The 12,569-nt window shown below is 43.6% G+C and overlaps 1 protein-coding gene across 16 annotated transcripts in view; it reads right to left on the bottom strand.

Annotated features, from left to right (window-relative positions):
- Positions 1–12,569, bottom strand: part of LOC120821766 (transcription factor COE1) — a 75,001-nt gene that overhangs the window by 14,233 nt on the left and 48,199 nt on the right. For 10 of the 16 annotated variants that reach the window (XM_078105231.1, XM_040180753.2, XM_040180755.2 and 7 more), the window contains 4 exons: positions 8,099–8,180; positions 6,868–7,009; positions 5,469–5,602; positions 4,308–4,434 (listed from right to left, as the gene is read on the bottom strand). In XM_078105231.1, coding sequence (XP_077961357.1) covers positions 4,308–4,434; positions 5,469–5,602; positions 6,868–7,009; positions 8,099–8,180 — 485 coding nt within the window. The remainder of the gene's footprint in view (positions 1–4,307; positions 4,435–5,468; positions 5,603–6,867; positions 7,010–8,098; positions 8,181–12,569) is intronic. The other 6 variants (XM_078105232.1, XM_078105233.1, XM_078105234.1 and 3 more) reach the window with 1 other exon arrangement.

The following is a 12,569-nucleotide window of genomic DNA, read 5'->3' as shown; positions in this document are numbered from 1 at the left end:
AAATAATACAATTGAGTTAAAAAAGAGGAGATGGGATAAAGGAGGCGTTTGTTAAACGGAAAGCTCGACTCCGCTGAGAAAAACAAAACTACAAAAACAGATGCCTAACAGTCGGTGGGATATCAACTGTCAGAAATAACTGCCAGTGTCAGATACACACGCTCTGTTCATCTCTGGAGACGCTTAACCGATGCCAACTCTTAATATAACACACGCACACACAGAAATACACAACATGTACATAACAGGATGACCTGGAGTAGTTTTCATGCCTTAGGCCTAAAAATGTCTCCAACCGACTCTTTATTGATAGAACAATGTGCTCCCTAAATCACTGCGCGGTGTGTGCGTTTGTATGCGTGTTTATGGGTTTGTGTAGGTCTGTGTGCGTGGAGGTTAATATCAGAGATTGTGTGTGTACTTTGAAGACAAAAGGTCGGATTTCTCCAACGATTTCTTTTTGTGGTTTCGTTTTTGCACAGAAACAGAAATAGTATCAACGCAGCAAAATCCATCCAATTGATTCCACATCAGTAGTAAAAAGAATCCGTGGGTCCAAACACAGAAACAATGCTCACACCGACACGCGCAGACTGCAAACACACATGTCCAGTCGCACACATGAAAGACGTCCCAGCGACGCTGTTTTTAAGATGTACAACTCCGGCTGAGAAGACGTCAACAACACCAACATCCAACATGAGCGACAAAACAACACAACGATCAGTTAGAAAGTGTTTATTCAAAATAACCTTTGCCGCATGTTTTTGTTTTTGTTTGCTTCAAATTACAATGTCAACCACATCAAACGGTTTAAAACTGCAGCTGTAACAAAAATGATGTTTCATTCTAAAGGAGAATTGACAAAACACTTTGAGTTGTGTTGTGGATTTTTTTTGGTCTTTCCTAAAAATCCCTTGGTGCGTTTTTACCCTTCTTGATCTTTGATTGAAATGACCAATGGGGCAGGAATGATCACAGTCACAGCGAAAAAAAACCCACTTTGGTTAGTTGATGGTTATTTCCCACCATTCCAACAACAGTCAGAACATTTTTTTTATAATTTCTTATTTTCCTTAAATGTTCAAATATCCAGAGGTGTTGTTACAACATACTGAACAAAGAACGTGCTGCCTGCGTCTCCACCACGAATCCCTTCTCTTCTTCTCCACCTCCCCGTCCTCCCTCGCCGATGCTCCGTCCCCCCCCTCTCTTTCTTAACTACACCTTCTGCCACTTTCATCCATCCACATCCACCCATCCAGTCCTCCATCACGCTCCCTGCAGCCTGGCTCTTCCTCCCGGTCTGGGGCCACCCGCAGATCAATACTCATAGAAGTTTCATGAGGACAGACCCTCCACTCCTGTTTCACAATAAAAAGGCAGACGGAAGAAGAGTAGAGGGGGAAGCGGCAAAGAGGAGAAGCACGTCCACGCCTCTTCAGCATGCGCTTCCATCATCACCTTACCACGGCCTTGTTACCATGGTTATCTGTTGATGGTGTTTAAACCGAAGAGAGCAAAGGAAGTCAAGGAGGGAGGAGGCAGGGGTGGAGCCGGGTGGATGAAAGAAAAGGCACGCCTGACGTAGAAGAGGTGGAGGAGAGGAGGTGTGGTGGGATCGATTCTCTGGCCAGCCAGCGGTTCAATACCACTGAATTATTGCTCCATTCTTCCCCTTATGAGATGAGATCTCTTTCTCTCAGCGACGTTCTGTGTGTTGGGCTCTGTGTGCGTGCACATGTGTGTAGCGGTACATGCGTGATCCACTTACGAGCAGATCAATGATTTACAATCTGGTTTTAAGAGTGCACCTTTCCGTCTCTTGCTTTTGACTCTCTTGTCTCACTCTATTTTTCTCTATTTTTCACTCTTTTTTCTCTCTCCTTCTCTTTGTCCGTTAAATTAACTGCATTGAATTGTTCGACTCCGTTTTGGCTCTTGCTGAAAGTTTCTTCTTCTCTGCTGGGATTTGAATCTTTGCATACATGCACGTTGTGTGTATGTGGCAGCATTTATTGATCTCCCCTTTGTACCGATATGTTTTTTATAGGAGTGTGTGATGTTGGCCCACCAGGCCAATGAAGCCGCCATTCGACACTGTGTGTGCGTGTATATGTGTGTGTGTGCCTGTGTATAGACCATCTGTTTACCAGACTACTCTCCATCTTTCCCTCATATCTCTCTGATTTACAATTACTTTCAACTCGCGCCCATGTTTGAAAGGGTGGCTTTGTGTGTGTGTGTGTGTGTGTGTGTGTTTAAGTCGTGTTGTTGCTATATGCTGGTGCGTCTGCGTTTAATTGCTTGGTCCGTACAGCCGGAGGCAACCGAGGCCAAGAAGCGCCGCGAAACCTCATGGGCCAATCAGTTTCCACCGCTGCGACCTTTCACCAGCGAAGAAGTTGACCTTGAGGTGGGGTCAGGAAACCGCGGTAACGGATTGCGTTTCCTGGGTCGCATGTTGAAGCGATCAGCCAATGGGGAGGTCACGGGCGGCGGGGTGATCATCACCGGCCAATAGGGGACGCAGTTAGACACCAGACGGACCAATTAGCAGCCGGCGGGCCTCAGGGTCGGACCGAGGAAGCAGGGCAGAAAGAAACTGCAGAGCAGGAACGTTTTAGCGACACGTAGCACAACTTAAACTGCCCATTAAAGGAAAATCAGTCTACATGTTTCAGTCCTTCCAACTTCATCAAGACATTTATAAATGCATAGAGTCTTTTAGATTCCTCTCTCAGATTGTTTCAGCACTTTCAAGAATCCGTTTCCATTTTATTTCGTGTATGAATCCCTACAGGTGGAGCTATTTTCTTTGTCTAATAGTCAAACTGCTCAGCATCCTCTTCCCTGCTTTACTTTTTCTATCCTTACGTTAAATTTTAACCACTTTTTAAAAATAACATTCTTTAAATGTTACTTTCTAAAACCTTCTTTGGGAGATATTAAAGCGTTCATGGATTTGACCCCACATAAAAAGTGACAATTTATTCACGGTGAGTTGTTTCTTCTCTATCGATCAGGCTTTAAATCCTCATCTTTATAGTTTTGGTCATTAAATGTCACTAAAGAATTTATGCTGCAGCTGTTTTTCTTTTCTGTCTTTTCTCTCTGGGAATGACGTCATTCTTACGGCGTGATGGAGCCATGTTGAGCGGATCGATACCAGACATCACATCACCTCCATCCATTGCCACATGCATGTGCAAACCAAATGAGCAAACACACACACACACACACACACACACACACACACACACACACACACACACACACACACACACACACACACACACACACACACACACACACACACACACAGGCTTTCTTCTGCATTTCTTTCTTCCTCTTTCGTCCTTGACTGAGTTTTGGAGGAAAATGCTCATTCAGAGTCAACAATCCGGTCAGAAATCACACACTCTTCTTCCAAGATTGTGTGTTTGCGTGTGTGCGTGTATGCATGCGTGGGTTGATGTGTGTGTGTGTGCATGTGTGTTAGTAAACTGGGTGTTCTGGATGATTTCACTAATAGTTTCAGCATGGAGAGTCATAAAGAGCAGACTGTTTAATTGTAGCTGGTTTTAACGAGGCTCTGATTATGGCAGCATTTTTACCAGTGTGGCTCGTTAATGTCGACTAATCTACAGTCATTAGTTCAACGCTGTCTGGCCGGAGAGTGAACTGCAACTCACAGACGCTATTCAAAGAAGCAGACATAAACACACGCTGGCAACGTTTCATGCACTCGTTTAAAATGATATTTATTAAGGCTGTCAGCATATTACAAAAAATTAACTGATTAATCTCTCATTTTGAAATGCATTAATTGCGATTAAAAGTTATACATTAATAAACTTAAACTAATACTAACTTGATGATTTAAAAAACATTTTTTTACTCAACACATTTGATCGTCTCCAAGGCAGAATTCCACCAGGTGGAACATGTGGAACATGTGGAACGTGTTGAACTAGCGACTCTTCCTGGTGTCCTCGTGCACTTTGCTCTCAACTCTCCGTCATTTGACGGCTGTGCTTGAAGCGCCAACAATCTCCCCACATTTAGCCCGGACGCTTTCAAACCGCGGCCTGTTAGGGACACATTGGTGGTCCTCTCTAGACTGTGTGCTGCGCAGGGTAGATGCTAGAAGCTATCAACATGTTCCGGGCACGATCACGGCCTAAAGCCTTCCGTGTGCCACTCACCTGCCCTCTGTTTGATTTGCACATGTTCTCTGCTGTATGTCGCGCCTCTGTTTGTTTTACATGCAATGCAAAGAGCTAAAACAGCATGTGTTGGCCTACCTGTGTATATGAACCTTCCAGGTGTGCCTTTGCAGAACTGTTTGGACTTGTAAGACAGAGTGACCTCAACGACCCCGGGGATGTGTCTGGGAGGCGTCTGCACCCGGATGGCATGCGGCGTGATCAACTAGAGAAGGAAGGGAAGGGCACAAGAGTGAGTACACAAAAACACAAAGTAAGTAGTATCAGTGCGACTGGTGAGTTCTTAACAATCCCCGACATGACCTGTAGTTTCATCTTGAATTGGTTTAGGTGGATTTATTGTCCACACTGAATGGGAGGAGAACGAGATACTGATGCATTTAAAATCTTGCACATATATATATATGCATTAATTCAAAATGGATGGTTATGGATGGTTTTCAAAAATAGTTCAAAAATGTTTAAAAAAATATCCAGCAAGAAGGAAAAGCTGCAGACAAACAGAAGTTAGTAAACATGCAGCTTCACACAGACAAGTTTTTCAAGCTTCTTCCTCTTCGGCACCGATAGTCGGCTTGAGTGAAAATGAAACATTTGGTTGGCCAAAAATCCATTAGAGCCACTCTGAGTAACGCCGAGAGAGCGGAGTCAGTTTGAGCTAAACTGCGACTCTGTACACATGTTAGTGTGTGTAAGTGTGGCTCTCAACACTGTAAACAAACCCCACAGCTCTTAACACACACACACACACACACACACACACACACTGGGTGTTGTTGTTGGAATCGAGCCACGGTGGCTCTGCGCTCACGGTGAGTGGAGTCAGAAGACAAATAAACACTCTGTAGAGGAGTTGTGCTGGCAAAAAAGTACCACGGCGAGCTTTGTATATGTGTGTGTGTGTGTGTTGGTAAGTGTTTTTTTTTTGTGAGCATTAAGCCAATGGCTATCAAAATGTGCTGATTTGATCAGTATTCCGCTGAGAAGGGAGCGAGGGAGTGGTGGCAGCGTACAGATGGGCGGCGGTTGCTTGTTGGTGGGGACTCATTAGCGAGGCAGACCTCATTTAGACAAACATTAACACAAACGTTCACAAGATCACACACAGTTAAGAGCCCGACCATGAGGAGCAAGTATGTTTTCATATTGAATTACTTCCAACGTCCGAGGGCAAAAGCGCACGGCGGAGGGGTCGAAACAACACCGAGACGGGGGACGACGGCTGCTTGGCAAACTGACCTCGCTCCAAACCAGCATGGTACCGAAGATGACTTGGAGCCCATCGAAGAAGTTGTCTCCTATGATGATGACCGTGGCGCCTCCCGTAGTCCAGCCCTCGCTGGGGCTGATGGCTTTAATGCAGGGAGCTGCTCCTGGTGGGATGAGAGGACGGTTAGAGCAGCCAAGACGGAGGGACGATGAAGGGGACGTCCTGAGGTTAAAGGTTGTTCAAATCTGACACGTAGAACTCAAGTGAACAGGCCAATGGATTCAGAGAAAGCATTCGTTTGATTTAAAGTCAGACTCTAAACAAGGAGGGATATCTGGCTTTAAGCCTTTTTAATCCCTTTTACATCTGCACCCGTCGCCGTGCTACACCCTCGCCGTTTGGCTTCGGTCCAGATCTGCACACCACACCTCCTCTCTGAGCACACTGTAGATACTTTGACTCAGTCCTTCTCCATTTCTCCAGGTTTGGCCTTGTAGATTTTTTTACTGAGTGCAATGAGAGAATAAACAAAGGAAATAAGTGCAGAGGTTCAAGATGGGGTTTGTTTCCGTTTTCTTTTCAAAAGACCTTTTTTGAAGACCTTTTAGATACAACTGAATGTACCTGGCTTTACCTAAAAACCCAAACCTCTTTTCTTATGGACCACGGGATGCAATTAACAGATAACCTTGATTTTATGGTGATATGCACTATATAAACATGCATGTCCCACTAATAAATACAGATTTGCTCAATGTGGCAGTTGAAAGTAGTTTTCTCTCAAAATGTTTAAGGATAAAACTAATATGTTTTATATTATTATGATAAATATGAATGAATAAATACACCCAAAATAATTTACTTTAAAAACATCTGTGCTAGTTAATTACGGTGTTTATCCCAAAGCCCGACTGACGTGACATTTAGGCAACTCATTTCTTTAAACTAATGATACGACAACAATAACACGCACAGAAGGATCAGAATGCATCCTATTACATAAAACTTAGCTTTATGTCACTATGGTATATAAGAGTGTGCGTAAGCTCACATCCAATCCCATATTACAACAATGAAAGCTGGCCTGTCAAATAAAATCCTCCTCCTGTGTGTGTGTGTGTGTGTGTGTGTGTGAGAGATTATCAGCATTCATCTGAATTTTAACAATGTCCTTTACTCTGGGTTTGCTTCTGAAAGAGAATCAAAATGATATTAGACCTGACAACACACAAAGACACACACACACACACACGCACACAAAGACGGAGCATCGCACCAAGCTTTGTGTGTGTGTGTGTGTAGTGGGTTGGATCAGCCATATGGAGGGGCAGGAATCACCTGATAGGATTAAACCATCAACCATCTGGCGGCCATGCTGCTCGCACACATTTATGCACAGACACAGACACACACACGCACTCATTTTACCGTGTTCGAGGTACGACTGGGTTCCTTCCACGGGGTCCAGTCTGCGGGCCCGTCGGCCGTGTTTGGAATTGTTGTGGACAAACATGTTGTCGGAGACTGACAGGACGTGTCCATCGACACTCACTGTAGTCGATACCACCACCTGGGGAGCAGCGGGGGGGATGAGGGGAGGGGGGGGCGGGGATAAGGGGGCAGGATGGGGGAGACAGGATTGGCGAGGCCGGGTTAGACGGAAGCAGCGGTGAGATAACGGTGAAGAGGGTTGGGTGAGGCGGCAGGTGGAGGAAAGGGGAGGAAAGTATGGAGCGTGGACAAAGAGGTGGAGGAGCAGAGGAGGGACGAGGGGCAAGTAGGAAAGGAAATAAAGAGGAGTTCCTAAGTGCGGCGGCCCGGAGATCACTGCAAGCAGGAGTTAACAGCGTGAAACTGAGAGAAGCTCCTTAAATGTAACCTCTTATCACTGCTATTACCAGCACATTCCACACACACTAAGTAAGTGTGCGTGTGTGCGTGGTGTCTGTCCTCCTCTGTTCAATAGTTCCTGATGGGTCCAGCCCTTAATTATCTCCCAGGGAAACAGAGCTGTCTTCTCTGGTTCCACTACAATAGAGCAGCACAATTAGAGGCACAAGATACTGTCACACACTCGCTACCAAACGACTCTCTCCCTGCGCTGTTCAAACACACACACACACACACATATATATATATATATATATATATATATATATATATATATATATATATATATATATATATATATATATATATCACACACACACACACACGCCATGGTAATAAATCTATCTGTATCTTCTGGGTGTCCAGTATCTCCACTCAGACTCAAGTGGGGTCTTCCTGATTGTGTGGTGGCCGTGAAGATAAGGAAATAATAAAGACCACACGGCCTTACATCTTATTCACAAGCCCACATCTTTTTTTCCCCCTTCTTTGCGTCTTCTTTCTACCTTTCTTGATCTAACACTCTCCTCGCCGTTCCCCTGCATTGTTTGTTTAGTTATATTCTGACTTTTCAAGGTCAGAATCTCATGTTTCCTGTAAAGGTGGCGATAGCCAATGAAACACACAAATACACACACACAGGATCCCGTGTTTATGTGCTACAATAAACACAACCATGCGAGGCCTTATGTGAGAAGTTGACAGAAAACACAGGGAAAGAGAGAGACTATTGTACTATTAAATGATGAGAGGACAGAAGTTTTTCTACCTGGAACCTCCTCATGTCTCGTGGGTTTCCTGCGTTTTTTAGACAGTTCTGGTTGCACTTGAGGAAAAACTTGAGGAAGAATCTGTACAGACAAAGAGGACAGATCATTTTTCAGGTTAACACTGAACCACCACTTTCCTTCATTCAAAGTCAGTTGTCAACCTGCAGCACAGACAGAACCTCAAACACAGATACAGAAAGTAGAAATGAATGTCCTTGCGGATTCACACGTGTTTTGTTCCCAAACTCACACCAACTGAGGCTGTTTTTGAAATGCCACGTATCAGCAAGAAGACAAATAAAGCAGCACACTCGCTCACTCTGCAAAACTGGTGAAAATCTTTGTGATTTCAAAACTTCAACAATCTGGAACTTCCAAAGACCATCCAGGTTTTCGTCTTTTCTTACGTCTTTGTTCAACTTTTTAGCAACATGTGAAGGCCCTCTTCATCCGCATTTTGGATTGTGGCTTGGTTAATGCTTTTTAAGATTCATACAAAATTTGAAAACAACTGTCAACATATAAAAAAGATTCATGGATTTTATGGATCAACAGGAGGAGTTTGAGAAATTTGCACTTTTTAATATATAAAATATAGTGGCGGCAAACATCAAACCATGAAGCAACCCATGAATACAATTAAAAGATTAGCTGCCTTTATTACATTTAAATGTTTTTGTAACTGGAAACAGAAAGGTGCATATGGTTTGACGCGCTTACTCGCTTGTGTAAAAGCGTCTGTTTTAGGTACAATGGTGACTTAAAAGTAAGCTGTTTGGCGCTAAACATGTTAATCCAAACAAATGTGCAAATTAAAACCAAACACAAATACATAGATGAACATAAACTAAAAGAAGAATGTAGCGTTTCACACTCTTCAAATGTTTATCAGAATCTGGTGAAGTTTGATGGTGCACAAATCATTAAGAAAGGGGGAACCATGTTGACACTGTGTGTTTTAAACAGAACCATATGTCATGAATCTATATTACAGAATAAATCAAACACCCAGATGGCCATCAACAGTTAACAAACACGTCCAGGTTGTGTTTTGGTGTGAGCCAGCTGGCCGGCCTGGCAGAGGCAACGAGGCACACTCACACACACTCACACACACACACACACACACACACACACACACACACACACACACGTTGGTATATACGTTTTGTCTGTCACATCTGTCCGTGCGTAACAACTCGATAAAAACCACACAACTTCGCAGGTAGGGAATGTTTCCTCTTCACTGCGCTCTGTGCACAAACACAATATATAGTATTGAGGAAGACTTGGAACTATTAATTAAGATAAATTCACGTTTAAAATGTTTACTAAGATAATAAATCAAATGAGAAGTATGATTGTTTCATCAGTGACATTGAATTGATAAATTCTGACTTCTCCTCGGGACCGGAGGAGTTGTTAAAGGAAGTTTATGGCATTTCCCCGTTGACTGGTCCAAACCATGTGACTTTGGAGCCGCATGGATTAACAGCCACTTTTTAAATGTTTTTTAAAGAAAAATCCGCAATAGAAAAAAGTATATTAGCAAGCTTCACCAAAAACATGCTATTCTATTGTATTGCTTTCCATCAGTGTTTGTATTTATCTTAAACCAGTTAAACTCTATAGCCTACTTTATATTTTTATTTATATAAAAATAAATAAATACCACCACATTCCCTCGTGGCCGAGCTTGCTGCTCCTCTGTTCAAGGGATGACAGCATTTGTACTGGACGGTTCAGAACAAAGCAGATGTGTGTGTGTGTGTGTGTGTGTGTGTGTGTGTGTGTGTGTGTGTCTGTGCACGTGTGTGTCTGAGAGCAAACATGTACTCCACATGTGAGTGTGTGTGTGTGTAACGGTGCAGCACAGCCCAGTGGCAGGTCTTAGTGTAAAACTCTGCGTTAACGAGCTCAAGCTTCGTTATAACACCGGCGCTGAGACTCTGCATGCCTAATTATCGTGACCCCTGACCCCTGGGTGACAGCCTATCACAGTGTGGGACAGCCACGGTGACCCACACTGACCTCCCACTGTCTAGCCCTTCTCAAAACCCTAGCACAGCGTTACCACAAGCACTCCGCTGACCCTGCGCTGGATATTTCTGTAGAAAGGATGCGGTCGGGAGGTGCACACACTCCTCTGATCAACGCGAAATATGAAAGAGACTAAATCTGTGGTGGAGGAAGTGTTGAGCTAAAAGGAGTAACAGTAAAATATACTGATACACAAAAGTATTTAATCTTACAGTAAGTGCCATGTTACTTCATTTTTAAATGTGCTGGGAGAGAAGGATGAACAAGCAAACGGGATGCGCATTGAAATCACCGCTCATTTACAGTTTCAATGTTTCTTCGGTCACGAAGGACGGCTGACTCGTTTTTTAGTGACGCAGACATTGCCGGCCTCACGTGCTTTAACCTAGAATAGTCAAAATGTTTTCCACACCGTGTCCTATAGAAATGTTGAATGGGGAAAGCATTCACTGGATCAATTTAGTATCGTAAAACAAAAGTTTGCATTACCAACGTAATCCAAAGTGTATTCTTAAAAAAAAAAAAAAAACTTGTTGAATGGGTTTCTTACCTGATTGTATATCTAATATAATATATAATAATATATAGTTGACATCAGCTTGTGACTTTGTTCTTACATTTCCTTCTACAGCCATGGGGAATACCGGGGAGATCCCCTTGTTTATTTAAAAACAATATATCATCAAATCTGTTGAGCAAAAATATCCAAGTACGACGTAGTTACTGTTTCTTCTGCACTTCTGTACCCTGTTTTTTTGAAGGTCAAAAGGAAAGGATCTTGTCTTTAATGCTGCACCACTAAGAAAAATGTCCGTGTCTTGAAACATCACCTAAATCATCACCACAATCTCATCCCACCCATCAATTTAACGATACCCACTCCCCCCCTCCCCTCCCCCTCTCCTCAGCGCAGTCACACACACCAACTAATTACTGTCTTTCATTGGCTTATCTCCCTGGTCATCTGATGATATCAGTCGTTATTTTTCAGTTCACCATCTAAGGTTCAACCACGTTGGTTTATTTCCTGCGAGAGCGCATTTTCTCATTGATTGGCAACGGAACATATTCTACATTTTAATGCAGTATGTGTGCGTTCCTCTTCCCCCTTTACTTGACCCCATCTGGCCCAATCAACTCTGCAACAAAAAGGCCCTGCAGCTACACACACCAGGCACACACACACACACACACACCTTGTGTGAATTGATTGGCTGGTCCAGTCACTGGTCGTTAAGAGGCCTCCAATTAAACTGGGCAATTATAAGAGTCTGAATAACTGCGGGGGAGGTGAGCACTCCCCCCCCCCTCCCTCTCGGCTATCTCACTCCCCCTCTCCAAGGCCCGATCATGTTCGAGTGATAACAGCGCTGTTGACCTTTGCTATACTGTGAGTACCACACTCATAGAGCTGACCCGACACACTCACACACACACACACACACACACACACACACACACACACACACACACACACCATCTGGACGGGAGAGTGTAAGGATGGTGATAAGCGGAGAGTAGAAAATAAAGAACAATATAGAAAGACTAGAGGATTTTTACACTCACTAGACACACAATAGATTGGTATTGTTGTTGTCGTTTTGACTTTATCAGTTACAGTGTAAAAATCAAAATAAATAACAAGTGTATATTTTGGCGAGTGGCTTTCCTAAATAAGTAATTCTCACTTTACGTGGTTTTTAAACGTTGCTTACTTACAAATCCAACAGACACAAAGCAACATTATTGTTGATTTGGGGGTCGTTTTTCTGGTCACCTGACGAATGTTAGGCCAACGTTCATGCTTACTTTTCTTTATTTGTTATATATTTAACTAAAACCAGTTATCTTCAACTTCACCTTCTAGTTGAACTTGGTCATTTGTTCACCTGCTATTTCCACAGCTTCTGTCATCCAATGAAAAAGGCCGATGTGGTCGACCGTTATAGTGTCATTTTTTTCAGTTGCTCTTGCCTTTGATAATGAAATCGATGCCCGTCTTATTTAGCCAGAAACCCAAAGTAACGTAACAATCCACGGTTGGGTGCTGTTTTTTGGCCGGCACAGTTATATCCATTATTCAGAAGCAGAGATGGCAATTACGGCTCAGAGCACAACTGACATTAATATTTGATGTACGGGGCTTGCACAGACCTGGAGAGAGAAAGGAAGTGACAGAGCGAGGGGATGCAGCGGGCGCCGGGGGTGTGGAGAAGAAGAGCGGCGACGAGGAGGGAGGCGGGAGCGCGAGGGAGAAACAAATGGAGGACGGAGTGAGGAAGAGGATTGTGGGAGTTTTATTTGGACCACCCTCCTGTCATTCAAGCAGTTACAACGACAACAGGGCAAGGGTGACATCCGGGGGAATTCCAGCGTTGTTTGTGTGCGTGTCTAAGTGTGTGTGTGTGTGTGTGTGTGAGAAAGCGTTTG

This window comes from Gasterosteus aculeatus, chromosome 7 (assembly GCF_964276395.1).
Source record: "Gasterosteus aculeatus chromosome 7, fGasAcu3.hap1.1, whole genome shotgun sequence".
NCBI classification, from domain to species: domain Eukaryota; kingdom Metazoa; phylum Chordata; class Actinopteri; order Perciformes; family Gasterosteidae; genus Gasterosteus; species Gasterosteus aculeatus.
This window is presented reverse-complemented; position numbering and strand designations above follow the sequence as displayed.